The 26,416-nt window shown below is 48.7% G+C and overlaps 1 protein-coding gene and 1 pseudogene across 1 annotated transcript in view; one reads left to right on the plus strand and one right to left on the minus strand.

Moving 5' to 3' along the window:
• Nucleotides 1-1,488: 1,488 nt before the first annotated feature.
• Znf862 (zinc finger protein 862) overlaps nucleotides 1,489-26,416 on the minus strand; it is a 29,686-nt gene continuing 4,758 nt past the window's right edge. Inside the window, exons 2-8 of the mRNA XM_047561998.1 lie at nucleotides 25,669-25,780; nucleotides 21,948-22,052; nucleotides 19,171-19,868; nucleotides 17,520-17,694; nucleotides 8,522-8,626; nucleotides 5,425-7,536; nucleotides 1,489-4,090 (exon numbers count right to left, since the gene is read on the minus strand). Of these exons, the coding sequence (XP_047417954.1) occupies nucleotides 3,990-4,090; nucleotides 5,425-7,536; nucleotides 8,522-8,626; nucleotides 17,520-17,694; nucleotides 19,171-19,868; nucleotides 21,948-22,052; nucleotides 25,669-25,780 (3,408 nt within the window). The 3' untranslated portion in view covers nucleotides 1,489-3,989. The remainder of the gene's footprint in view (nucleotides 4,091-5,424; nucleotides 7,537-8,521; nucleotides 8,627-17,519; nucleotides 17,695-19,170; nucleotides 19,869-21,947; nucleotides 22,053-25,668; nucleotides 25,781-26,416) is intronic.
• Nucleotides 22,595-23,955, plus strand: LOC124990446 (peptidyl-prolyl cis-trans isomerase FKBP1A-like; annotated as a pseudogene).

A 26,416-nucleotide genomic window follows, 5' to 3' on the forward strand; every position in this document is an offset into this window, starting at 1 on the left:
AAACACAGCCACATCTAGGAACTCCTGATTTCAGCTACTCCTGAAGGGACAGGGACAGTCTGAGTGGGGGCTGTAGGGCAAGCTCCTGTTCAGTCTTGCAGGGGTTCGTGTCTAGCAGCCATGGACGGATCTTATATTAAGAAGTATTCCACCCCATAAGCCCCTGAACACCTGATCTCTTTTCTGCAAACCTCCACCTCATTGCCTGAAGGAGGAAGAAAGACGAGGGATGGGTTTTATGATAGAAACCAGCTTGAGGGATGAAGCAGAAGGTCCCTTGTGAAAATTTCCTGACAGGTTGGCCTAGGCAGGTATTTAATCTGGTTCACTGAACCTGGTAGTCAAGAGCGAAGGGCCACTCGTCTTCCTAAGGACACACTGTCTTTTATGACACTTCATAGAGATGCTTTCTGGTTTTCCTACAGAAGGTTCTGCAGGCTTGTCTATCCCGGCTGCTTCAGGAGTTACTGAGGTGGCCGTGAGAGCCCGACTCCCTGGCAGAGGACATCCTGCACAGATGTTGCAGTGGTAGTAGGAAGTGAAAACCAGACAGCCTTACCTGTTCTCAGACTCTGGCCACTTCTCTGAGTTGGAAGACAGCCACACATGGTCCCCACTGCGGCATCCACACAACCCTGCCCTCAGTGGTGATCTTGCTGGGACTATAGGAAGAGAGGGTGATACTGACTAAAAGCAGCAAATCCCCGTCACTAGATTTAATGTCTGAGCTCTTTTCACAGAGGTTTTTTTGTTTTGTTTTTGTTTTTGTTTGTACTGGGGATTGAACCACTGAGCCATATCCCCAGCCCTTTCTACTTTTTATTTGGAGACAGGGTCTCGCTAAGTTGCCGAGGCTGGCTTTCAACTTGTGATCCTTCTGTCTCAGCTTCCTGAGTCCTTGGGATCACAGGCATGTGCCACCAGGCCCTGCTCAATCAGTGGCTTTAATGTCTTTTTAAAAAAGTGCACCTTCAGATACAATTGAGTCTTCTCTACCAAAGCAACTTGGTTGTACCTCAGCCTCTGTAGTAAACCTTTGCTCTTTCCTGCCAGGAAGGACGTGTGGTCTGCAGGGGCATTCTGAGAGCTGGTCCCTGAGGAACTCTCTGGAGTGGCAGGTCTGAGGCTACTGGTAGAGAGATCCTGTCCTCTCGGTAAGTCTGGCTTTGATATTCCCAGTAAATCAAATGAGGCGGCATTTGTGAAGGCTCTGTTAACCACGATGTGCCAGGTGACAGTGCAGCAGGGGCACTCACACGCTTTCCTTCGCCAGCTGACCACTCTGCTCCATGTCCCACTCTCACTGGCAAACACGACTCTGCTCTCCCTCCAGGATCAAAGGAAAGAAACCCAGACAATGCTGAAGGTGCTTCCCGCCCACCTCTGTTCTGGGCCCTGTCCCCTCTTAAGAGGGGTGATCCATTAGCCTTGATCAGTGGCCCTCTTCTCCTGGGTCTTAATCAGGGACTTACCGGACAAAAGCATGTGTCGAAATAAACTGCTTTATTCAGATAACGAAAGGTTAAGAATTGAACATGGTTTTTTAAACCGCATTTGCACATTGTTGAAACTAGAGGAGGCAAATTGTCCCTGGCCGGTCACCTCTGGTTTCTTGGCTATGAAGACGCTGTGTGAGGGAGCTGGCAGCCCCCACCCTGTCCTGAGCCATGCCGAGCACCCTAGGAAGCTGCCTCTGCAGCACACAGAAGCAAAGGTCTAGAGTTGGATGCATTCTAAGGCATCTGGCTGGGACAGGGGCTGAGCTCCCTCACTCCCCCAGTCTCTATGGCTACTGGAATCAAGGTGTCAGGGACAATGCTGGTTACTTGGAATGTCAGCCCTTGTGGGCATCAGTCATCGAGGAAGGGGAGGGCCAAATGCCAGGATGTGCACCTGGAGATGCCATCAAGGTTGTAGGCAGGGAAGGAGGTGGAGACAACGGCCAAAAGGAAAGCACTTCTCCCTCCTCACAATGCCCTCAGCTCCTTTCCCTGTGAGGCAGACACAGGGTGCCTTTCCCACCAGGAGCTCCAGGGCCAGACTCTAAAACTGGACAACCTGCCCTGGACACAGCAAGGAGGCCAGCTTGGGCACTGAGGTTCTGACAGAAGGGCGCTTGCCACATGGCCACCAGGGGTCCTCAACAAGAATGCTGCTCGTCTTTCCTCTTCACCTTGAGCAGGCAAAGGGATACTAGAGTTGGCCAGGCCTCTCGAGAAAAATGGACAGGGCAAACACCTGGGGCAAAGAGCATCTTCAGTTGCCTGCTCCAGGGACCAATTCCTCTCCATCTGTTGGAGGCCCTGGGTGGCATCCACACAGTGCCCTGATGTGGAGAGGGCAGGGCACTTGCTCACCTGGTAGCCCCTCAGCTCCAGAACCTCCTTCCAGAACTCCTCTGAAGAAAACCACCCTCAATGTTCAGACTGGTGACTCGTGCAGAGGGACTCTGAAGTGATGGAAGAAGCATTGGAAAGGTACTTGCTGGACCATCACTTCATCTCTGGGGTGGGGCTGCAGCCCCCACACCTGCCCTGGAAAATTCCTGAACTCTACTGACACTCAGGTGGGTGGGAGAGCAGGAGGGTCAAAGGCCTGTGCTGCCCCTGGCCCTCAGGCCCTCAGGGTTGATGGAGAGACAGCTCCACAGGGTAGGGGCAGAAGGGGAGAATTCCTGACAGAGGAACACGAGGTGCTAAGGCTAAGTGAGGGGGTGACAGGAAGGAATGCAGGAGCCAGGGCAGCTGCATAGTGGTGGGGCACCTGGCTGCCAGCATTTCCAGACTTCTAGCACCTGTTGGCATAAGAAGCAGGCAGAGTGGTGGTCAGGGGCAACCATGGGCCCTTGCGGCACAGAGCAGGGACCAGCCCTGCAGGAGGCCTCCCCTCAAACATTCCTACTTCTCGCCCAGGGCTAAGGAAGGCAGAACCTGGAAGAATCATCCTGCCCAGACAGGCAGCCCCTGAGCCGGCAGAGGCCAAGCTGCCGACTCCCCAGGAGGGAAAGTGCTTCCCGTCAGGCTGAAGACAACGGCGAGGACAAAGGACCTGGGAGTGCCAGAGGCCCTCTGTGCCTTGAGGGTCATGTTCTTAAGCTGTGGGATACCCACAAAGTTCCTGCAGGAGCCTGTTAGAAACTGCCAGTGGCTGAGCCCAGACAGGGTGATTCCACACGTCACGGTGAGGCACACCTAAGAGGCAGCCCTGGCGCTTCCCGGCAGAGCCCCCCAGGCAGGCTGCAGAAACATGGACTGACTGTCCTGCTGAAGGGACACATGGAGAGCTCCTCGGCCCACAGCAGGGCTCTGGTGGCAAAACTTACCTGTCCACTAAGGATGGGGACCTGAAGAGGGCCCTGTCTAATGCTATGGCCGATGGGGAGCCAGTAGGCACTTGAATTCTCTGCTGTACTGCATGGACAGGGAAACTGAGGCACAGAAAGGCAGGGATTGACCACTGCCTGCAGTAGAGCTGGGCTGATCCCAAGTCCCCCAATGCCAAACTCGATGCCAGGTACTCTGTAGGAAAAGGTCTTGGTCTGATGCTGGCCACACCTAAGGGCTCCAGGGGGCGCTGGGGAGCACAGAGCTCTCTTTCAGGGAAAGCACTCATCTTACTGTCCTGGAGCTGTGGCAAGACAACCCATCTTGGTGCTCCATGCAAAGGGTTCTCCCAAGGGAAGTAGAGAAATGCTCTGAGGTGCCAGCTCCCTGACCTATTTCGAGGGCTGAGGCACTGCTGTGCTTGGAGGCGACCGTGGGCAACAGTGCACACCTCCTGATTACCTCATCCCACTCTGGGCCTGAGGGGGCATGTCCACCAGGCAACCTAGAATCTGCAGAGGGCCTGTTCCTGTACGTTGTGGGAGAGGGGCCAGGGTCATGAGGGGGTTCCATGGCCTCCTCCAGGCTGCCGCTCGCTCAGAACCAGGTGGGCCCCTGGGCTGGGGCTGGGTACAGGAGTCTCAGGAGGCTCCATGATGCAGTCCTTCAGCACTTCCACGGCTCCCTGGAGGGCGGGATGGGTGGCTTCTGGGCCATGGGGCCCTCCAGGTGGAGTGCTCCCATCCCCTCCTTTTTGAGCCCCGCACCTGTGCAGGAGGGGAGGATGACAAATAGACACAAAAGTACACAGCCAAGCACAGCCTCGGGCAAGCACTGCACCCACAGCCCTTCTCTGCTCTTGTTCTGTTGGTGAGCCCAAAGCTCAGCATTGGGCAGGGGTGTGTGTGTGAATCTGTCCCTAGCAGACATGTGACGATGTCTGGAGGCACTTTTGATTGTCACAACGTGGGGGAGGGCACTGGTGTGCACACAATGCATGGAGGCTCCCACAGGAGATATTCTGCTGAAGGGTCCCTGGTGCCTGCCCACATACAATTGCTGGTATCTCCAGTTGCGTCCTCCTGGGTAGAGTCCCTGGTCTTGTGGGCTGGACAGCTTGCTGGAGGGCACCCAATGACACCTCTGCCTCTTCACCCCACATTTCCTCAATAGGTGTGTGCAGGACTCACTGAAGCCCTCTCTTGGCTCTCAGCCTCTCATATCGGAGGGACTCCTCCTGCCCCAGCTGTGGTTTCCCGGCCACCTGGCTTCTTGCAGAGCCTTGGTCCACTCTGATGACCATGGGCACAGAGGTAAAGAGAGAGTGGAAGCAGTGGTAAGGTGACCAGCTAGAAGACACCCACTGTCCCCGCTGAGCAAACAGGAACAGCCTGGAGAACACCCACAGCTAGCGCCTCTGCCTTGGTTCTTGGTGACTACTTGAGAAGAGGGAAATCTCTCATTTACAGCTGTCGGTAACTTGCCCTCTGGTCTGACCTGCCCTCAGGCCTGTGGCTAAAATGAGCCCTGCCATCTAGGTTGGCTGTCTTCCTGTTCTATTCAATGCTCACTGCCTGAGACGCTCTGCCTGCCCTCCAAGTCTCACCTTCACTGCCACCCTGCCCCACAATGTCCTCTTCCCTCCTGCCAATCCCCACACAGCCCAGGGTTGACCCAGCCCTGCTTAGGATGTGATGCCCTGCCCAGACCCATCCAGTCCTATAGCTTAATTTCCAGCAGTGGCGTCACTCGGTGCCATCTGTACTACTCAGACTGTTCTCAGTGTTCTGAGTGGATGACCTCGCTCTCGAATGACAATCACAGCTCCAGGGTGGTCCAAAGGCCACAGGACCGCATGCTCTCCCCACCATGCCTGCTGCCCGAGCCCCTGCTCCTGGTTTCTCTGGTTGGGCACACACCTGCTGAGGGTAGCACTTATGTCTCCAGCACCCACTGGTCTGACTAGCAAGTGGGGGGCACGCCGCGGAAGCCCCACGGGTCCTGGGGGAAGAACTTCTTTTGTGGGCTCTCCCTCCCACTTCTGGCTTTGTGTGGGACCTGGCTGATAAGGTTCTCTGCTTTGTCACCCTTGTGTACTTACTTGTGTGGGAGCGGACTGGCACCTGGGTGCAGGAGTATACGTGGCTGAAGCGCCGGCCTGAGGAGGTCAGGTACCAGTGCTGGATGGCAGGCTGGGGGTCATACTCTGTGACTGCCACACCGTTCACTGCTGTCATCATGAGCATGTTGAGTACCTCATTGGAGAGCTTGGTTCTCTCGTCGGTCCTGATCCGGTTCATAGCCTTGAACCCCCGCTCACAGCAGGAGGTGGAGATGGGCACGCAGACCACCACAGCCACAAGCTTGCTCAGCAGGGGGAAGCGGCAGTGCTGGGTGAGGGCGTTTTTGCACAGCATGGAGAACGGGAGGTTCTGGGCCGTGGCTTTCAGACCCAGCCACTCCTGCAGCAGCGCTTCCTCGCTGTACCCTGTAGGAAGGGAGAGCTCAAAATACCTGGCAAGGGTAAGGATGTCATCGTTCCCAAAGTGGGCCAGTTCTAGCCCACTGGGCCAGGTCATGGTATCAAATACCTCCATGCTCTTGAGCTGGGGGGGACGGTCCACATCAAACCTCTGCTGGAGGTACTCGACCCCAGTCAGGATGGTTCTCTCCCTGTCAGCCTGGAACCGCTGCTCTGCCATCTCCATCCTCTCCAGGAAGATGCCATGGAGCTGCCCGTCCTGGAAGCTGGCGTTGAACTCTTCCTCCTTGGGCCCCGCCTGGTGGCGGAGGGTCTCCAGCGCTACATAGGCCCGCCCCAGCGTGGAGTTCACCTCTGTGATCAACACGGTCTCCTTCTGGCACACCTCAGCCAAGGGCCTGTAGATGCTCAGGAAGTCCAAAAGGAAGTGGCAGAATTTAATGAAGTGGAAGCCCTTCATCAGCTTCAGCATGCCCTTGGCCCTGTGCCCAATCTGGCCCCCAGCTTCTGCCACACTCTGGAGGTGCCGAGCCAGGGCAGGCCAGCTCACAATGAGCGCGTTCAGTGTGCGCCTCTTGCTGGCCACCCACCTGACTGCATTCAGGTCCTTCAGGCGGACGATCTCCTGCTCCAGGGGAGCCGCACCATCCTGCAGCTCACTCAGCCTCTTGTTTGAGGACTGGTAAAACTTGAAGACAGTTCGGATGTGCCTGTCACACTTCTTCACCAGGTCGATGCTGCCACAGGCATCCACCACAGCCAGGTGCAGCCGGTGGGCCACACAATGGACGGGTAACAGCTGGGGGATGATCTCCTGGAACTTTTCCACAAGGCCTCCCTTGCAGCTCAGCATGGTGGAGCCATCAGTCCCCAGGCCCACCACCCAGCCAGGCTTTCGGAAAGGAATGTCCAGCTCATCCAGGGCAGCAATGATGGTCTCAAAGTACCCGTCCACTGTCTCACTGTAGAGAGGGGCCAGGGTAATGTAGGACTCTTTCACTTCCATCTGCTTGAAGTAGCGGATATAAATCCCCACGCAGGCCTGGTCAGAGGAGTCTGTGCAGCTGTCCAACAATACACTCACACATGGAGAGTTCCGGATGTCACCCAGGATCTCCTTCTTCAGAGTCTCTGAGATGTATTTGATGAACTGAGTGCATGCGGTGCGATTTCGGTACTTGCCTAAAATCGCAGTCCCTGTGCTCTGGAGGAGCTGCAGGACCTTCTCAAAGTCGTTCAGGGGCCTGGAGTGGTATGCGATGGAGTAGGCGGCATTGAAGAAGTGCTCCATGTTGGCCATGAGGTCACTAGAGATCTCTGGGACCAGGGCAGCCTGAGGGCTGTCATCTTGGATGGTCACAGTGTTCACACAGAGTTTGTGTGCCTTGCTGACTTCGTGGTATTTTAAAGTCTCCACCTTAAAAGGTCCAGTATAGCCTCGAACTAACCGAGATGATTTGTCATGGAGGGTAGGTCTTTCTCTGCAGACAGAGCAGAAGAGCTTGGTCTCTGTGGGGTCAATTACTAACCATGGGAACTGCCCAAACCATGACCTCTGAATGGAACGGGGTCTGTAAGTCCTCTGGATTTTCCGAGGTCCTTCTGCTTCTACTTCACACATGCTGGAAGGGCAGTAGGCATAAGTGTCCGTAGGAGGAGCTGGAAGTGATGCCGATTCTGCAGCTGAGGACTGTGCATCTGCCTCTCTTTCTGCTACCATTTTCTTTCTCCCTTTGGGGAAAATAAAATTGTGATTAGTTTTGCTGCCAGGGCTGTGCAGTCTTCTACCAGCTAAGATACTCCCAATCAATAAGTGCTCCTTATGCAAAGCAGAGAAGCTGAATGTGACTCCTCTTTCTAGAGTTCACTAGTGGCTTCTACTTAACCCCTCCCCATCATTACTTGTGAAAGCCAATCTGGTGGGCTGTAGCTCAGTGGTAGGGTGCTTGCCAGGCAGGTGTGAGGCAGGTGTTTGGTGCTCAGCACCACATAAAAATAAATAAGTAAAATAAAGGTATTGTGTCCATTTACAACTGAAAAAATAAGGAAGGTCAACTGGCTCCCCAAGAGTAGTGTCTGGTCCTTGTGGGCTCTTTTTCTGCCCCTCCCCCCATCCATCTTTCTAGCTGCTCTGGGGTACAATGCCACAGGCTAATAAGCTTAATTAATCGCCCTTGGTCACAGATATTGTTAAACGGGTGGCATTAATCCTCTTGTGAGTCTCTACAAAGAAACGAGGTTCAACGTCCCTAAGTCTTCCATGAGCCTTGGAAAGAAGGGAGGCACAGCATACATGGCAGCTACGGGCCAGCAGGCTGACTGAGATGCACAAAACAGCTTATTCTCACACTCCTCACACTGCTGTCACCACGCACCCAGGAGAGAGCGGAGGAGAGGCCCACAACCTGTGGGCCACCTGGTCCTCATGTCCACTGTGTCCCCATGTGCCTTCTCCCACTGGCTCTGCCACAGAGCCTGTTAGCACTTCTGTTCATCAAAGGACCATATTTTTTCCTTACTGTCACAGCTGCTAGACCATTCCACACTCTGAGGGCAGGGTCAGTCTCTCAGTCATCTTTGCCTACCCAGGACCTAGCATGGGCCTGATGCACAATAGGTCCAGGATAAACATGGCTGAATTAATGTTGTGTGACTTGCCATGGCTACTTGGGCCCCTACACATATAACCTTCAGAGTTCAGTGGGTGTGAACTCACCTGGGGACCGACCATTCCCCCACTTCAGCCCATCTGGGTCCTTGATCCAGGGGGCAGCTCTCCGTTCCAGTTTTGAGATCAAGTCTGGCTTAGCGGTAGCAGGCCCTGTTGCAGGAGTGAAGAGTCATACTGCTGCCACTGTTTCGGACCACCATTCAGCAGCCCCTCTGGACCTGGCCCCAGTCCATGCAGTGGGGCCTGGGGTCTGTCCTCAGTCAGTCCAGTCAGCCAGGGCAGGTTGAGGGCACACCCACCCAGAGTGCCAAAGAGACGCCTGGGGCAGGGTATCCCTTAGCCAGGATGGGTCACTTCTGCAGCTCCAAGGGTCAGCCATGGGAGCCAGGGGCCAGGGAAATGCATTCAGAGGGAAGGCAGAAAACAGGAAAAAGAGAAGATAAAGCTGAAGGAGAGCGAAGGCAGAGTGAAAAGGAAAGCCACACAAGAAGTGGATGTCACCACCCACAACTGTCCCACGCATGCGTCCCCGTGCACTTTAGGTGGCCAACTGCACAGGCTGTTTGAGGGGGCATTTGAAGGGCCCTTGAAAACCTACCACCTGCAACAGATCCTGAAATCCAACTAAAAGAAAGTTACCTTTTACTTAAAATGTGACTATTGTTCAGGGATATGCTAAGAAATTGCTTCTCCATTTAAAATAAAGCCCATTGCTATCTACTTACATGCGTTTGCATCTACTTGAGTATGTGTATAGGCCACAGTTCTGGAAGAAGGAAAGGAAATAAAAGAGGGCGATCCAACAGATGCACACCCACCTGCAGGCGGGTAACAAGGAGAAGCAAGATGGTGTGCAGCGCAAGAGCCCAGAGAGATCAACAACTGGGAGGGAAGAAGGTGGGCAAGCAGTGAGGGAACTGGATAGAATGAAAGCCTGCAGAGACCCCAGGCCCTCTTCGCCATCCCAGGAGGTCAGGAAACATCATCACCTCACCTGGGGGAGAACAGATTCCACAGAAAACCTACCAAGAAAGGCTCCAGAGCCCAGGACGCTGACAGGCGAAGAAGCCTGGTGCTAACGCCAGAGATGCACCAAGGCTGAGGGCGCCGCTGGCCCAAGAGCCCTGGCTCGGCTTATAGCTCCAAGCAGAGACGAAGGTTTCTCTTTGCCGATACCGAACTTCCCCTCACCCTCCCTCCAAAACATCAATGGACAGCGTGTGGACACCTCACTGAGACACCCAGGTTTGAGCTGGTCCTCTACGTGTCACCTGTTCCTTGTTGAGTTCCAGCTACATGTGGAGCTCCCATCCATTTTTAAGGTTTATTCTTAAATAGGAATGGACATAGAGAAAACTGCAAGAAAAGACTCCAACATGAAAGAGAAAAACCAAAACAAGTAGGAAAAAGCACTGGAAGAACTAAAGATCTCACAGGGAGCAAAACAAAATTTCAGAACAACCTGGAATTAATATTCACAGGCTGGGGGCTGTAGCTCAGTGGTTGAGCACTTGCCCAGCATGCACAAGGCATGGGGTTCAATCCCCAGCACTGCAAAAAAGAAAAAAAAATAAAGAGTATTCACAGTGAAAAAATCATGATAGCCATCCACAAAAGAAGCTTATAAATAGAAAAATCCAGTAGAAAAATTTAAAAAATAGAATTGGTAGAAAATAAAACTGAGGAAACCTCTAAAAAAGTAGGGTAAAAAAGACAGAAGCAGAATATAGGAAACAAACAAAAACCCAAGGCTCAATCCAGAAAGTCCAATATCTAAATAATAGAGAAGTTTTGGAAAGGAAGAGAATAGATAGGGAGAAATCATAGAGGAAATAATTCAAGACACTTCCCTAAATTGGAAAGTATTTCTCTCTGTGGAAGGGAAGCACCAGATAGCAAGAACAAACAATAAGTTAACTCCCATATAAAGCCATATCATGAGACATTTCAGGACACTGGAATAAATTTTAAAAGCTTTTGGAGTAGAATAAATAAGTAGTGTTCAAAGATTTAGAAATATAAGGGCATTAGACTTCTCAACTGCATCTGTAAAACCTAATGAAGCAATGCTCTCAACAGCACTGAGGAAAATCAGGTTCCACTCTGGAATTCTGTGGCCATCGAGTCATCAACCAGCGGTGCAGGTAGAATAAGACATCTTCAGCTATGTAGTCTTTTTTTTTTTTTTTTTTTTAATTTTTCTGTGGTGCTGGGGATTGAACCCAGGGCCTTGTGCATGTGAGGCAAGCATGCTACTAACTGAGCTATATCTCCAGCCCCAGATATGTAGTCTTAAAGAGATGTCCTTCCACCCACCCTGCCTTAGGAGGCTACTCAAGGATGTGCTTCCGAAAGTGAAGACACACACTGTGAGAGGAGAGACAGGTCCAGGAAGAGGGGAGGGACAAGGAGGGCCCAGCAACTAGTTTGATCACTAGTTTACAGAGAGCAGGGGAGAGGAAGGCCTGGTGAAGGAAGCCTCCAGAAAAAGAATAAGACCAACAGTTCACTTGATGTTCAACCATGTGGAAAGACTTCAGAGGAATTATGTAACTCCCCTGGAGAGTCTGAGAAGATTTGTAGAGAGTACAAACACTAGAAAAATAAAAAATAAAAATAAAAAAATTCCAATTCCAGGGGAGACAGTCCTACAACAAAGAAAATGTCATCATAATATACTGCTTTGCTCAATATTTACTAACACATAATTACAATCAGGCAACTAACTTACATTGACATAACCACAAAGCATGCGATACTTGGGAGGACAGGGAAAGGGAAGTGGGCCCGGGTGATGTGAGGAGCCATGTCTTCACCTTCGACGGTAGGAACCAAGAGACACATCTACATCAACAAACCAGGAAGGCAGTGAGCACAGGCAGCAAGGTGTTTAAGCATGGTTCTGCCTGTCTGTTTGGGCTGAAGGCCCCAAACAGTAGGAGTCAACTATCCATTCTGAAGCTGGCCCACAGAGGCACATTTGGAAAGAGGATGGCCCTGGCCCTCACCCAGGAACAGGGAATCAAGGAGCTGAAATTGGATCAGGGAATTAGGTATTAGATGTTTCTGGAAAGAGTTGTCAAGTGGATCATGAGTCCCTCTCTCCTACTATGGAGTGGGGTTCTTTCTCCCGATTACGAGCTTGATAGGAAATGCATCCTAACCTGTGTCCCCCAGAGCTGTGGGGCTGGCCATGAATTCAGGCCTGGGAAGGGTTAAAGGCACATGCTGACAGCGGTACCCTCATAGGGGCCTTGGTAGAAACTGCCTACATTCTCAGGGTTTGTCTGAGGAAAGGGTAATTATGGGCTTGCCATGGTCAGATGTGGGCCATGCAGGGGAGAGAAGAGACCCAGAGTCATACTGAAGACGCTCTGCCCATGACAGCTGTTTCCTGGTGTGACGGTCCCCCCATGAAAAAGACTAAGAAGACAGCCAAAGAAGACATTTAACTATGTCAAGAGGTTCCCAGAAGCCAGGTATGATGGTGCCCACCTGTGATCCCAGCAACTCAGGAGGCTGAGGCAGGAGGATTGCAAGTTCAAGACCAGGCTCAGTAACTTAGCGAGACCCTCAGGAACTCAGAGAGATCCTGTCTCAAAATAGAAAATACAAATGACTGGGCATGTAGGTTAGTGAAAAGCACACCCTGGGTTCAATCACCAGTGCCCCCCCCCTCCAAAAAAAAGGTCCCCAGTGACAGGGTTGTGGTAGGTGGTCTGTAGAGCCCAAAACACACCCAAAGAATCAGCTGTAAACTATCATGGCTGTGAAGACCTGGCGTCAGCTGCCAGGGATGCCAGGTAAAGCTTTCCTGTACATCTCCTACCTACCCCCAGTCCCCACCCCAGGATGCACCAGAAATCCTAGAATAAGCTGGGGTCAGGAAGACAACAGCCCTTGGCTTTTATTAAAAAATGTTTATTTTTGTGGTACTGGGGATTAAACCCAGAGACCCTGTTCTAGTGAGGCCCTCAGTCCTTTTTATTTTCAGACATGTTCTCGTTAAGTTGCTGAGGCTGACCTCAACTTGCAATCCTCCTGCCTTAGCCTCCCTAGCTGCTGGGATCACAGCATATGCCACCAGGCCTAGCAGCCGCTCTCTTCCTTTTACATGGTTGATTCTAGACCTGATACAGAATGAAGTGGGAAAGCTAAGAAACTTTAGCATTAAATGAAGTACACTTAGCACTAAATGAAGGACTAGATTTTTGTGCTCTAGCTTTTTCTTTGGTAAAAATTTGATATAATTTCAGATTTACCTAAAAGTTTCAGTAGTGATACAAGGAGGGTCAACTGTTTATATTTTGTCCCATTTTCTTTATCATGCTCATGAGCTCACATCACACTTGTTCTTGGTACGTGGATGTAGGATACATTATTTTTCTGAACCAACTGAAGAGTAAATGTTGTCCAGCCCTCCACCCTGTGGGTATTACTCAAGGACATCCTCTAGGGAGGCAGACAGAACTCAAACATGGCCTCTGGTGAGGCTCATGCTGGTCTGATCCCTCCCCGTGGGTGTGGGCAGGGTCTGTGAACAGGGGACATCACTCCTGTGATGGCTTCATGTTGGGTAACAAAGGGAGGGCATCCAGGCAGACCTGGTCCCATCCCAGAGCCTTTTAAAAGCTGGGAGCATTTTACAGCTGGAAGTAGATGGGGAGGCCAGAGCTTCAGAGCACGGGACAACTCTGCACACTGTGGCTGGCCTGAGGATGGACGTGGCCTCGTGGAAAGCACCTGCAAGTAGCCACCAGGAGCTGAGAGAGATCCCTGGGTGACAGTCAGACAGAACACCAGGGCCTTGGTTCTGTAACTGTAAGGAGCAGGATCTGTCACCAACCTAAGTGAGCCATTCTTCCCCAGAGCCTCTGGGGAGACTCCTCGGCCAGCATCTTAATTCTGGCCAGAGAGCCCGCTGTGGCACTGGACTCTGACCTACACAGCTGCAAAATAGTGAATGAGTTTGCAGGACTTTTTATATAGCGATGTGTGTCCTATACAATTAAGCATATGATCCAAACCAGAATATTAAACATTGATATGATACTATTATCTAATCCATACCCCACAACTACATTCCTCTGGTTGTCCCCAAAATGTCCTCTATGGCTATCTCCTGTTTTTGCTAGTCCAGCATCTAACCTGGCGTCTGGCGTGTGGAGGCCACACCTTTTAGCCTCCCTTAGTTTGGAAAGGCCTGTCAGCCTTCCTTTACGCTTGACCAGGACATTTCTAGAGAGTGCTGCACTAGACATTTCACTTGTTACCTAGAGGATGTTCTGCTATCTGGGTTTGACAAGAAAAAGTCACAGGTCCTGCCCTAGATTTGTCCCAGAGGTGAGAAAGGAGATCCCTCTAGGACCGGCATGCCCCTGTGGTGACGAGAGAGATTGAAGTATTTCCGAGCACATTCTACTGAAGCCACTCTTTGTAGAATAAAGGCCAATAAATACTCTTATTTAGAAATTGGGACAGAACTCACAGGAAAACAGTTCAATGACTTTGAGAAGGAGGACTCAGGATCAAGGTAGGACAGGGGACTGTCATGTTTGCATGCTAAGTCCTACTGGAACTATTTTGGTTAAAAACATAATTATGAAGAAATATTTTAAAAGAATAATTGAAAACAGTCAAACAAGTATTCACAAATCTCTTTCCTCAGATTATATTTCCCTTGGGGACTGTCCACCTTTGACTGCCACCAGCACCCTGGCCCCAAGGTAATCAAAACCTTTTGTTTCCTTCAGAACAAGTGACACAGAAGGGAATCTCCAGACTTCCTAAGCTCTAGTGATGAAAAGAGGCTGAGGGGACCAGCCACTGCGAGAGTAGGAGCACACACCGACACTCCATGAACCTCGTGGAAGGGCGTAGCTGGCAGAGCACAGGCCCCGCCCCACAGCTCAGGTGGAAGAGGGCCACTCAGCCCGCTCGTTTCTCCTCCCTCTCGCTCCCACTTGGAGGCACAGTCCAGGACCTGCCAAGGAGAAGCTGGCCTCCTGGATGTCATCTGAGCAATTCCAACTCTCCACTCGGTTTGGTTTCTGTTCAGTGACACAACCTCCTCCCTAGCTATATGAGGTTGAGCTGCAGTTACAGGGCTGTCTACCTCACATGAGTAACTTGGTCACGTGGCATGTGTTGAACCTGTACTAATAAAAAACAAGGGCTACCGGTGTTCCTAGGTTAGCCTGGCTGTTTCTATTATTGGCAGTTAGTTTCCTATTAGCAGAATATAGTTGATATTTTTCTCTTTTGGGGGGACTCTTATTCCCCCTAATCCAATATAGTCAAAGTCAAACCGGAGTTTAAAGTATGGAAGTGAAAGGATAGTCAGACACTCTGTAGATATGGCTCAGTGGTTAAATGACCCTTGGTTCAATCCCTGGTACCAAAATAAATAAAATTAAATTAAATAATAAAAAAAAAGGGTTGGGATGTAGCTCGGTGATTAAGTATCCCTGAGTTCAATCGCCAGGACCAAAAAAGAAAAGAAAAGAAAAAGAAATTAATATCAACATTGTTTGCATCAAATTGAGACTATCTGTTTAAAAATAGGTTCAATAATTTTAAAATCTAAAATAACTTTTTCAGTTGAAACTAATTGTCTTTTCAGTTGCAAACTCTGATAAGAAGCAGTCAAAAAATGAGTTCATTTCAAGAAGAAGTTCTATTTGCCAAAAAATAATTAAAAGAATGCAAAATAATACTTGGTTTCAACTCTTAAAGTGTTTGTCACAGGGAATTCCAGTGTAGGAGACTAAAACAATTCAAAGGAAAAATAATGATTAGAGACTCTCCACTGTTTCAACACTATTTTCTATCCTAATTATTGACCTGGTGCTTTTTAAAAGGTGACTTTTAAATGTACAACTCACATATGCCTGGCCCTGTTTATAATTCCCAGGCTCCTTAACATGCTTTTATTCTCAAACATGAGAAATTACTTAAACTGGGGGAGAGTGAAGAGCAACTGGCTGGGCACCAAACTGAGGTAACTCACAGGGATGCCATGGTGCAATTCAGACCCAGGGCGAGACACTGCTTTCATTTCAGGACAGCGCAAGAGGACAAAGCCACTCTCCATAAAGCCTTCCTCGTTCCTGACCCAACCCACAAGCAGAATTACCTCTCCTTCTTCTGATTATATTGTTTGCTTATCAAACAAAACTTAACCAAGACTAAACTATACCCCAATTTCCCCTACGTAGCTAATATTTCCCCACTTCCTAAATTATGTAAATAAAAAAGAAAATTTATAATGCTTAGCTCATGCTGTCAAAATACAAAACCTGCGGGATCAAGTACAGGCTAAGCGAGATGGAGTCAGCACCCACTGCACTGTCCACAGGACAATAACATCGTCACTGCTTTCACTACTGTCCGCAGGAGCTCCTGTGCTGCTGCTGCCAGGTACGTTAAGGGAAGACCCAGTTTTAGTCAGTGGGTGTGTAATTTTACACATGGATTTCCCCTGGTTCTCACTGCTTCTCGGCACAGCAGGGTAGCAATGGTCTTTGAAGGTTCATTACGTTCAAGTGCCCTGGACACAAATACAAAGCTTCTGTCACCAAAAAATAAACCATTACTTAAGCCATTTCTGAATGTTTGGGAAGCCATTTACAAATTAGTAACAATGGTGGATGTGACTTAGGTACACTTGCCTAGCATGTGCAAAGCCTCGGTTTGATCACTAACATATAAAGAAAGATTGGTGGGGCTGGGGAGATAGCTCAGTCGGTAGAGTGCTTGCCTTGTAAGCCCAAGGCCCTGGGTTTGATCCCCAGCACCACCCCCCCCCCAAAAAAAAAAAGAAAGATTGGTGAACAATGATTAAAAACAAATACACAGGGCAATAATATTTAGAAAATAATCCAGATCTTAGCTACAGCGTAACAAAGGGGCATGGCATCAATGAAGTCATAATATCCTTACTTCTAAATCTGCAGAAGCCTGACATGGGTGATTGCTGCATTCTTAAGTGAACACAGCAGCCTACTCTGCAAGCTTCTGGATACAGTTTGGTAAAATAAAGAACAAAATACAAGCTCTGGAAGATGAAAAGCTGTCTTCCAGTCTTGATGCTGCATAGGAATCTTGGGTGTCTGCAGGAAAGAGGCAAAGTGAAGAAGAAACAGATGCAGGAGAGGACGCAGCAGCCACCCCTACCTCCACAACTCTCCACGCTGCACACCCTTACTAGTGAACCAATGCCAAGGCTGCCGACCTGTGTTGGCACCTGGCGAGATGGAGGAGCCTCAACACTGCTGCAGACGGGCAGCATGGGACCTACCGAGAGGCCCTTTTACCTCCAGCCTTCACTTCACTCCTGCTGTCCCCAGCCTCTGTCATGCTAGATGCCCTTCCTCCTTCCCGTGCACCTGGTTTTAACTCTTAAAACAGGTCTTCCCTGAGAAGAGACCTTGATCCATCCCTCCCACACCCAGATTAACATGGCCCTACTTCAGTGGCCTCAGGGCACTCTTTCTAGAAGTTCTTATGGTGGTTGCTTGTATCATTTGACAGTTTCTCAAATAAGCCCCTGAAAATCAGAGGCCTTGGTTTATGCTTGTTCATTGGCATGTAGAAGTTACTCCATAAATATTTGGTGGAGGATAGACAGATGGATGAACTGGTAGATGGATGAAGAGGAGACAAAGTACAGTATTCCAAAGCAGGAAGAGTTCTAAGGGACACAACAGAGTTCTCTCTGTCCACAACAAGGAAAGGGCAGAAATGGGAAGAGGGCTAACAAGCCATAGATGCCCATATGGGTTCTTAAGCCAATTGATGTTGGCATATAAAAGACTATAGGAAGGCAGATATGGTGGTGCATGCCTGTAATCCCAGCAACTCAGGAGGCTGAGGGAGGAGGATCCCAAATTCAAGCACAGCCTCAGCAACTTAGCAAGATTCTGTCTCAAAAAATAAAAAGTGCTGGGGATGTAGGTCAGTGGTAGAGCACTTGCAAGACCCTGGACTTAATTCTCAATAATGGGGGAGAAAGAAAAAGAGAGAGAGACTACAGAAGCTTTACCCAGGGAGGCCAACAGCTCATAGTTCATCCACATCACGTCTCTGTACAGTTCCTTCTGCCACTTGTCCAGCAGGCCCCACTCTTCCCGGGTGAAATACACAGCCACATCCTCAAACACTGCCGGGAGCTCCCCAGACACCACAGGAACCTCCAGCAGCCCCTCTTCAGGAGGGTCCTGCAACAGAGAGCAGCACTGCTCAGCTCACCTCTGGAGTCAGACACACGTCACTTTGAAGACCCTTTCTCCTGAGAAGCCCACCAAGAGACCCAGATGCATGCTGAGGAATTAATTTCTTCACTGGAAGTCAAAGAATCAAATTTGTGAGGCCTAGAATTATTAGGTAAAATCAAATAAGCCTCAGTCAGATCCTAGGATCTCCTGGGAGAAAACAAAAACACGCCAGTAAAAGAGGAGTTCCAGCAGAACCTCTGATTGCACCCTGTCTTCTAGAGTCCGCAGAGGGGTGCCCTCTGCTCTTCCATGACCACAGAGGGGACTGCCTTCCTTTGGGAGCATTGGCTAGGCTTTCCTGATAGGACTTGAAGAAAGACATCAAAAAGAACTACGGATGCTTACAATCAGTGACTGGGTTCACACATGTCTTACTGCGAAAGGAATTCAGATTATAAAGGTTAGACCTGTTTATTAGCTTCCAATATGGAAAAAAAGCTGGAAGAGAACATGAAGACAAATGAGCTTTGCTGTTTTTTGGGATTCTGGAAAAATTCAAGTTTACTAACTTCAGCTGAGTTCCTTATGGTGTGAGCTGTGAGGAACACCTGAGCTACTCTTTTTTTTTTTTTTTTTTTTTTTTTTTTTGCAGTGCTGGGGATCAAACCCAGGGCCTTGTGCATTCAAGGCAAGCACTCTACCGACTGAGCTATCTCCCCAGCCCTGAGCTACTCTTGCTGGACTCCCAAAGGGAGCACTAACAATGGCTGATAGTAAAATCCTGTGTATGTGCAACAGTTGAGAAATGGGGAAAATTCCAATGAACGTGGCTTCCTTAGAGACCAACTTTCCAGAAAATTATATAGTTCAAAATAAACAAGGTGAGTGCTAGAGTCGTTTGGGACCTAAGGAGCACTGCAGGAAGCAGAAGTAAGCAGGAGCTGGTGGTCAGGGCTCTGGACAGAATCCAGCATTTACAAGACCTCCTCCTGAGGCTCACCTGACACGGCGAGTTACCTATGCCAGCTCTACTGTCCTGTAACAACATTAGACACACTGTATCACACAGCATCTTTGAAAAAACTCTGCAGAGTTTAAAAGTGCTATATCACTCCCAGGTTGGAGTTGAAATTTTAAAAACACTGATTATTTAAGAGCTCTAGGGTCATTGTGTGATTGTGAATTATTTCTTGACTTTTGTGGTTGTTGTGGATTCTGGATAAAGATTATTGTTCCTTATATCAGAAGTTACATGTTCTGTCCACTAGTCATGTATCTGCAGAAAGGAGCTAATAATAATAGACTGTTTGTCTGTGAAGTACTTAAAACAAGACCCGATACACTATGTGAGCTTATGCTGAAGTGTGATGTTAGCACTAAGTATTGCTACTAGTCTTCTTTCATTTTCATTTGATACATGTTGTATTCAATGTGGAACCCTTCTCTTTATAAGACAAATGATCATTATGAATGTATTACCTGACTGCAGAATTCAATAGCGTTGTCACATAAGATGTCAATGTCTGAGGAGCTGTGGATGCCACTGGTGATTTCTTTTTGTCTCAAATCTGAAATGTAGTCTAGATACAATGCGGGGTTTGCTGTGCTCCCTCCAGGGTCCTCTAGTTCAGCTCTAGTTCTTGGCAGGAGGTTGGCCATACTATCAAAGTCTCCCAGAGGCCCCGGGGGGTAGAACATGGGATAATCTGTGGTGAAGAGGTGCTCAGAGCTGGCCAGGACATCTGAAGAACTATCTCTGATGCTCTGGAAACGGGCTGCCCAGATGGGGTCTCTGGTGGCCAGGGCATTGACACAGAACATATGGGCTTTGCTCTTGGCATGGTACTTGAGAGTCTCCACCTTGAATGGTCCTGTGTAACCTTCTATTAATCTTGACCGTTTGTCCCTGACAGATGGGTATTCTCTGCAGGCACAGCAAAATAGAGCTGTCTGCTCCTCGTTCATGATCAACCATGGAAACTGTGCAAACCACGACTTCTGGATAGATCGGGGCTTCACAGGCTTCTTGCTTCTCCCTGTCCAGTCTCCCTCGATGGTGCCGCTCTCCACACGGCAGCGGCCAAGGCAGGCTTTCTTCTGAGGTGGCCGGTATAGTCCATCCTCCCTGGTGGCACCCTGCACATCTATTTCTCCCATGTAGCCCATCTGATCTTTTCCTTTAAAGAGACAAAAGAAATTGGCTTTGAGATTCTGATCAGAGCCACCACAACTCATAGTGGATCTGCTACAAAAGGTGGAAAGCACGTGCACAGTCCAAAGTACACAGCCTGTGCTCTTCTAGGAAGTCTCCTATCCTCGAATTCTCTACTTACAGTTCTCTGGACTACTACAAGGCAAGAGAGGTCCTCCTTGCCTAATCCAGGAGAAAATCAGAGACAGGTTTTAAGTGAACCCCCTCTAAAAAGTTTAAAGGACAGATACACCTGGCCAAAGGGAGATCTTTGCACTTTGATCAATACAAGCTAAGATAGGAGTGCAGTCTTCAGGGGTTCAGAACTCACTTATTTACTTATTTTTGTGGTGCTGGGGATCAAACCCAGGGGCCTGGGCACAGTGAAGTATGTGCTCTATCACTAAGCCACACCCCCAGGTCTCAGAACTTATGGATAAGAACATGGATGTAAGACAACACAGGGTTACACTCAATCATTAAAGCCATGTAACATGACTCCTTGCTCTCCAAGAACCTCCTACTGGGTAGGCCTAACAGAGAGGCATCAGTATCTAGTACCTTTAGGACAAGAGAGCTACTTATCTCCTGGACACAATTTTGTCCCCAGATAGTGTTCCCTAAGCCATGAACCATCTCTGAGTACAGTAGTCCCTGTTGTCTGCAGTGAGTACATTCCAAGGCCCCCATGGATGCCTGACCCATGGAGACCAAACTATATATACTATGTTTTTTTCCTATCTATACATGCATGGAATAAAGTTTAATTTATAAACTAGGCACAATAAGAGATTGAAAACAATAATAAAGTAGAACAATGTTAATATAATAAAAGTTATGTGAATGTGTCTCTCTCTCCTTCAGAGTACCTCACTGCTTTATACTGACCATGGCTGGCTGCAGTATCTGAAATGGTGGGGACTGACACCATGGATAAGGGGACTACTGCCCTTCTACCTGGTAACGCTGATCCAGGGCTCAAGCAAAACTCAACTTCCTCTCTTCAAAGAGGTGAAAACTCTCATAATCTCATGAGGATTTTTCTTCTTCAAGCTGAACTAGAAGTTTCTTTTTTTTACTCCATCCATGAAATGCACCTTAGACAACTCTAACACCCTAAGCCCTTTCTTTTGCATCGAAATAAGTTTAGATGGCCAGTGGTCTAGAACAAAGCATTTTTTTGCTCCAACCTAATGGACCTGTCTATAAAATAGTAGCTGACTCCAAGAGCTCAAAGGTGTTAATAGTCAGCAGGCTCTAAACACAAAATCAAACAAAATGAATGAGTCTCTGTGATTCTTTTTTTTTTTTTTTTTTTTTGGTGATACTTGGGACAGAGCTCAGGAGAGCTCTACCACTGAGTATAGCCCCAGATGTTTTTATTTTATTTTGAGACAGCTGCCCAGGTTGGTCTTGAACTTGCAATCCTCCTGCCTCAGCCTCCCAAGTAGACAGGAACAGCTGGGATTACGGGTGTGCATCACCACACCTGGCTTCTGATTCTTTACAGGGTCACACAGCAGTCTAGAGCTGCTTCTTGCCCACCTGAGAGAAACCACAGCAAGAGCAAACTTCTGTGATTCAACTCACGTAGGCTCTTATTTCCCCACCTCCTTCTCCATAAGAGGGGCTGGGTTAACTCTCATCTTGCATAACAAGATGCCATCTGGCGTGGCTCTAGCTAAGCCAACTGCTGAGAAGCTTATCAAAGAGGAAAGAAAAGAGAAATCTCTAGGACTTAGCAGATGGCTGTTCCTTTATTCCTTCACTCTTCCCTCATTTGGTGATTACCTGTGGTGCATGCACTGTGCGCCAGGCATTGTTCTGGGCACTGGGAATGAGAGAGCCACACCTTCTGGGTACTTAAAACATAAATAAACATATACTTCAGGGTAGAAATCAAAGATAGGGAGCTAAGAGGGCAGAGAAGAACTGGAGAGGCGTGCATATTCAGACAAGGTGACAACTGGGGAAGAACAGCACTTGCGTCCTGAGGAGACTGGTCCTGGTGCTCCCTCTCTATTCCCTCCAGTGAGGACTGCCTCTGGGCACAGGCCACACTCACGGGGGTGATGGTCCAGGAGACTCCTCTGGCCCTGGATATGGCCTGGCCATGGCTTGGACACTCGCCCCAAATTATTGAACAGCTCGGGGTTGGCAATGGTCGGACCTGAGTTGGGAAGAGAGAAGAGCACTGTGAGGGTGTGGCTCTAGGTCACAACACTAAGGAGGGCTCTGTTTGGGGACACTCCTTGGTGTTATAACACATGTTGTGTTCTCTTGGCGTTTTAGACCAGGAAAGTAGGAGTGGGTGGTTTAGTACAGTGGTCTGGAAACTCTGCTATTTGAGAGAGCCCTGAGAGAATGGGGGGTGCAGGCAAAAGCAAGGAGGGGCTAAGGGTGTGAAATGTGATGGTCCAGGGGAGGCTCTCAAACCCCAATGGTGAGAGGAGCCTGGTACTATAACCGAGGAAACCTGACTGGGCCTGGGGGTTGTGGCAGCCTAGAGGACCTGACCTCGCAGAAGCGGGCAGTGGTTACTCAACTCTGCAGGGTTACCACATGGAATGCAGGCTCAGAACTGCCACAGGTCCCATTCATTAAGAGAAGTCAGACATCCCTATTAGGATATGAAAATTCCCGAGCCCTGGAAACGCTGCCAGGTCCTATGCCGCCAGTTGCAATGCTCGCCCAGCGTCTGCCACCACTGCCATGGGAGTGGAGGTGGAGACCATCTCCCCAGGAGAAGGGCCGACCTTCCCGAAGTGTGGCCAGACCTGTGTGGTGCACTACACTGGGATGCTTGAAGATGGAAAGAAATTTGATTCTTCCCAGAACAGAAACAGGCCCTTCATGTTTAGGCTGGGCATGCCAGAGGTGACCCGAGGCTGGGAAGAAGGGGTGGCCCGGGCCAAGGTGGGCAGAGAGCCACACTGACCGTCTCCCAGACCAGCCGATGGTGCCCCTGGGCCCCGGCGTCATCCCACCACATGCCACTCCTGTCTTCCATGTGGAGCTTCTAAAACTGGAACAACGCGAGAGGCGCCTCCTCGGCTGTTCTTGGATCTGCAGTGGAGGGAGCCGGTGCCTCCAGACACGTGCAGAGTCCATGCGTGGCATTCCCTGGGTCCGCTGCACCCTGCACAAGCATCTACCTAGACGCGAGCAGAGTCTATGCGGAGCGTCCCCTGGGTCCACTGCACCCTGCACAAGCATCTGCCCAACCGGATGTGCTCTGTCACTCGGCCTTGCTTCTGACTCCTCCACTCCTCGTCCCCTTGCTCCTGGTATGTGTGTTACCTAAACTGTATGCCATAAACCTCAAGTTGGTGGTTTTGTTTTCATTTTGGGGTGAAGATTGTTTCAGTCTTTTGGATCTAGGTTTCCATTCAAGAATCTTGACAGGTATTAACAGCACAAGTGATGGATTAACTTTAGAACAAGAATTGGTGTTGGGGGGTGGGCTTTGCAAGAATCTTTATTTATTTATTTATTTTTTGGATAAAATTTTTATCTATTATATATTGAACATTCTTGTTGCTGTGCTGCAAAGCCATAGCAGATTTGAGAAGCTGTTGAGGGCTGAATTATTCTCCAATGTGAGAAATGTCCTTGGGTTAAATTAAAAGCCCACCCAAAACTGAAGTGGGGAGGGGGAGAGCCTTTGCCTCTCTAGCCCGGACCACCCTCACCTGAACCTTTCTCTGCCTTTTGAAAGCAGATCTCTTTCACTGTGATGTTGGACACTATAGGTGTTTGTCCCTGGTCCAGCAGGGACCTCTGAAGCCTTCTTTGTGACCTGGCTGGTTTTGGTTTTGGATTTTTTTTCCCCTTAATTTCCTTCCTTTCTTTCTTCCATCTTGTGGTTTTTCTAATGGATTTTCAGAACTTTTGTAATATCAAAGCTATTCAAGTTCCACTTCGTAAATTTCAAGAACTTTAATTGAAAGTTTAAATTGAAGGTGTTTGTAGACTTCAACACCCAGCGAAAGCCGGGCTACCATGACTCATCCTTGAGTGTTCTCTCAGAAAATGCTGTTGGTTGTTGCAGTTTCAGCATCACCTGTATTTGATGCTTGGCTCTCTGCTGATCTTGGAGTTTCCTGGCTTTTTGTCCCTCAGCCCCTTCTTACCCTTTGCTACCCTATGTGTGATTTGGTGAGAGAAATTGTTGCTTTGTCCCCTGCTTCCCCTGCACCACATGTAAGTTTCAAGTTTTACTACTGCAATAAAAGTGCTTTATGCTGGCTTTTCTCAAAAAAGAAAAAAAAAAATTCTCAATGGCTAAGTATTAGTAACTTACTTAAATGGTTTTAAGACAAAAGCAGTGAACAAAAGAAGTAAAAGCAAGAAATAAAAAATAAAAAAGCAAAGCAAACAAAACAAGTATGATCTGTGAGTCCAATCTGAGCTGCTACTATGCAACTTCTGGCTTAGAAGAATCCATGGTTTTCCTGTGCCTTTAGCAGGTACAGAGAGACCTGCCCAGATGCAACCTCTCCCCAGCAGAAGCTGTGTGCTCTTGCCGTGCCTTCATTCTTATGTTTTGGAAGAAGATAAAGGCATGGGAGACAGTCATCCAACTGCAGAGAGGGAATACAGGTTGACTCACCTTACCTGAAAAGCTTGGGGTCTGAAGTGTTTCAGATTTTGGAACATTTTCAAAGACTTTACTGGTTGAACAGCCCTAATCTGAAAATTCAAAATCCAAACTGCTCTGGAATCCAAAACGTTTTCTTTCTTTTTCCAGTGCTGGGGACTGAACCTAGAGGTGCTCTACCACTGAGCTACATTCCTAGTTCTTTTCTTATTTTAATTTTAATTTTGAGACAGGGTCTTGTTAAGTTGCTCAGGCTGGCCTTGAATTTGTGATCCTTCGGCTTCAGTCTCCCAAATCACTGGGATTATAGGAATGTGCCACTGCACCTGGCATGAAATCCAAAATCTTTTGAGTGCAGATGACTCTTAAAAAGTTCCAGACTTTGGGGCATTTCACATTTTGGATTTTGGGATTAGGAATTCTCAAGCTACACAATACATACGTGCATACACAGTTTGAGGTACAATTACCTCTTTCCTTGGTACAGAAAGTCTACCTACTGAAGCAGAGAAAAAGAGCATTCAAAAAATAGAGATGAAAGATACCTATATTTGTACAAAGTTTTAAACTGTTTAATCTCATTAAATCTCTAGTCAATCCTAAGAAGAAATAAATCAATGCTTAAAAAGGCAAAAGGATGCCAGTATCCAGTGGAAGAGCTGGGAGAGCTCACAGGTCTGCTGCTCTTCCCACCACTGATTACTACCCCAGGGCCTTATTGCCTTCACAGATCCACAGACTAGGCTTTCTACCTAACATGGGGGGGGGTTATTCTGGGGCATCCAGGAAGTAGACCTCAAGGTAAGACTGGCAAGCCAGATTTCTCTTTCCTCCTCAATTTAAGGGGAGAAGGGAAAGGGTGGTATGTAGTTTGCAGGCAAGTAAGTTAGATGTGAGACTGAGCCAGATGGGTCATGTAATAATGCCTACAAAAGGGACTCATTTGTAATCCCATCGACTAGGGGGGCTAAGGCAGCAAGATTAAAAGTTTGAGGCCAGCTGCAGTAACTCTGCAAGACCCTCAGCAATTTGGGGAGACCCTGTCTCAAAATTAAAATAAAAAATTAAAAGGGCTGGGGATGTAGCTTAGTAGTAAAATGCCCCCAGAAAATTCTCCAATATGTCCTGACCTGGTTGGGGACACTGATCTACACTGACAGTGGTGGAGACATGTAGGAATCCATACCCAGTGGTGCCACCAGCTTGTCAGAACCATAGAAGTCCTTCTGCTGCTGACTCAGCAGCATCCATTCCTCCTGAAGCAAGTACACTGTGATGTCATCAAACGTCACTGGAGCCTGAAAGGAAAAATGACGCCTGTGAAGTACCAGCTTCTTCCTGAGATCTGCCTCCCACAGAGTGTTCACAACCACCTGAAGCACCCCTGCTGTGGGAATTTACCAGGTTTGGGGTTGGTGGTGGGAGGCACAATTTACATAGCCCATCTCTCTCACACTGTGCAAATCACAGTGAAAATGAGTCTCATTGTTCTATAAAGTGCCATTCACTGAACTGAAACAGAGCCATAAAGAAAACTGACCAAGGAATTTCATGACACAGCTCCTGCCTGCTTCCCCACACTCCCCATTACCTGTCTGACAAGAGCTCAGCAACAATTTATGGCACACTCTTTTATAAAATCTTGAACGTGGTAAGTTTACACTTGGGAAGATGTATCAGATTTCTAGAAGTATTTGAAAGAACTGTGTCTGAATGAAGTTGAAGGTCAAGTCAGACAAAGCTTCAGAGCTGAGATGGAGCTGGATCGGGTATCTGTCTGGCTCATAGAGGAGCTCTGGGTTAGGGGAATTCCACATTAAGATGGCCCTTTAACAAGCACGTCTGATTGTTCCTTCCCTGTGTATTGAAAAGGACACTCCCATCTCAAGCAAAACAAAAAACATGCTCTGGGGTGGGGAACACAATGAGGACAT

This window comes from Sciurus carolinensis, chromosome 8 (assembly GCF_902686445.1).
Source record: "Sciurus carolinensis chromosome 8, mSciCar1.2, whole genome shotgun sequence".
NCBI lineage: Eukaryota > Metazoa > Chordata > Mammalia > Rodentia > Sciuridae > Sciurus > Sciurus carolinensis.